The sequence below is a fragment of the Borostomias antarcticus genome (assembly GCF_949987555.1).
Source record: "Borostomias antarcticus genome assembly, contig: scaffold_131, whole genome shotgun sequence".
Classification (NCBI taxonomy): domain Eukaryota; kingdom Metazoa; phylum Chordata; class Actinopteri; order Stomiiformes; family Stomiidae; genus Borostomias; species Borostomias antarcticus.
The window spans coordinates 109,201-111,700 of NW_028176563.1; the positions used below are offsets into that span (position 1 = coordinate 109,201).

Here is a 2,500-nt window from a genome sequence, read left to right on the forward strand (position 1 = left end):
ACCACAACATTACCCTAAAGTACCACAACACTACCCTAAAGAACCACAACATTACCCTAAAGTACCAGAACACTACCCTAAAGAACCACAACACTACCCTAAAGAACCACAACACTACCCTAAAGAACCACAACACTACCCTAAAGTACCAGAACACTACCCTAAAGAACCACAACACTACCCTAAAGAACCACAACACTACCCTAAAGAACCACAACACTACCCTAAAGAACCACAACACTACCCTAAAGTACCAGAACACTACCCTAAAGTACCACAACACTACCCTAAAGAACCACAACACTACCCTAAAGAACCACAACACTACCCTAAAGAACCACAACATTACCCTAAAGAACCACAACACTACCCTAAAGAACCACAACATTACCCTAAAGAACCAGAACGCTACCCTAAAGAACCACAACACTACCCTAAAGAACCAGAACACTACCCTAAAGAACCACAACACTACCCTAAAGAACCACAACATTACCCTAAAGAACCACAACACTACCCTAAAGAACCACAACACTACCCTAAAGAACCACAACACTACCCTAAAGAACCAGAACACGACCCTAAAGAACCAGAACACTACCCTAAAGAACCACAACACTACCCTAAAGAACCAGAACACTACCCTAAAGAACCACAACACTACCCTAAAGAACCAGAACATTACCCTAAAGAACCACAACACTACCCTAAAGAACCACAACATTACCCTAAAGAACCACAACACTACCCTAAAGAACCACAACACTACCCTAAAGAACCACAACACTACCCTAAAGAACCACAACACTACCCTAAAGAACCACAACATTACCCTAAAGAACCACAACACTACCCTAAAGAACCACAACACTACCCTAAAGAACCACACCTAAAGAACCACAACACTACCCTAAAGAACCACAACATTACCCTAAAGAACCACAACATTACCCTAAAGAACCACAACACTACCCTAAAGAACCACAACATTACCCTAAAGAACCACAACACTACCCTAAAGAACCACAACACTACCCTAAAGAACCACAACACTACCCTAAAGAACCACAACACTACCCTAAAGAACCACAACATTACCCTAAAGAACCACAACACTACCCTAAAGTAGTAATATTATTATTATACTATTATTATAGTAAATATATATATAAATATATATAAATGTATAACTTTAATAAATGTATACCTACTATATATATCTAACCAACCACTTTTGGGGAGTAGTTGATGACTACTAAAATGTAGCAATCGTGAATGCCCTAGTGTGTGTGTGTGTGTGTGTGTGTGTGTGTGTGTGTGTGTGTGTGTGTGTGTGTGTGTGTGTGTGTGTTACCTGTTCATTGGTCCTCTTCCAGAACACGGCCAGAGTGAAGATAGCGGTGACAGGCGGGGCCAAGTAGCTGGTCACTGATTGGATATAGACGTAGAGCTGTCCGCTATTAGCTGACTGGAGGATGGGGATCCACACCACGCTGACCACCACCAGGATCACCGTCACGATCCTGACACCAACATGAGATCAGTTACCAGACAACCACAACATGACCACAACATGACCACAACATGACCACAACATGACCACAACACAACCACAACATGACCACAACATGAGATCAGTTACCAGACAACCACAACATGACCACAACATGACCACAACATGACCACAACATGATCACAACATGACCACAACATGACCACAACATGACCACAACATGATCACAACATGACCCTTACATGACCCTAACATGACCACAACATGACCACAACATGATCACAACATGACCACAACATGACCACAACATGACCACAACATGACCACAACACAACCACAACATGACCACAACATGACCACAACATGACCACAACATGACCACAACATGACCACAACATGACCACAACATGACCACAACATGACCACAACATGACCACAACATGACCACAACATGACCACAACATGACCACAACATGACCCTTACATGACCCTAACATGACCACAACATGACCACAACATGATCACAACATGACCACAACATGACCACAACATGACCACAACATGACCACAACATGACCCTTACATGACCCTAACATGACCACAGGGCACCTGCAACCCAACCCAGAGCACTAAAAAAAAGCCAACAATTGAAAGTTCCATGTTCTGTCATCTATTATTCCATTACTTTTCCTTATGTTTTAGATTTTCGCCGTGGTATCGTTTCTGTATCGGTATTGAGATATTTTGGGCAGGTATCGTATCGAAGTCATAATTTTGGTATCGTGCCAACACTATAATGAATCAGTCTCTTGTTGCACATCTCCCTGTCTGTGCGCATGAACACGTTTCCCTCCTATAATGAGGAAAAGCACGACTTCCCATCTGAGCTCCTGCGCCTGCACAGCAGAAATAACACCCAAAATAGGTGCTAACATGTTAGTCCACCTGCCCCTTAGAGCACCTGCCCCTTAGAGCACCTGCCCCTTA

The 2,500-nt window shown here is 43.0% G+C and overlaps 1 protein-coding gene across 1 annotated transcript in view; it reads right to left on the reverse strand.

Annotated features, from left to right (window-relative positions):
* The window catches only part of slc5a10 (solute carrier family 5 member 10), a gene marked incomplete at both ends in the record, with an annotated part of 25,698 nt that overhangs the window by 4,025 nt on the left and 19,173 nt on the right, over positions 1-2,500 (reverse strand). The window contains one exon of the mRNA XM_084462316.1: positions 1,355-1,523. Within this exon, the coding sequence (XP_084318442.1) occupies positions 1,355-1,523 (169 nt within the window). The remainder of the gene's footprint in view (positions 1-1,354; positions 1,524-2,500) is intronic.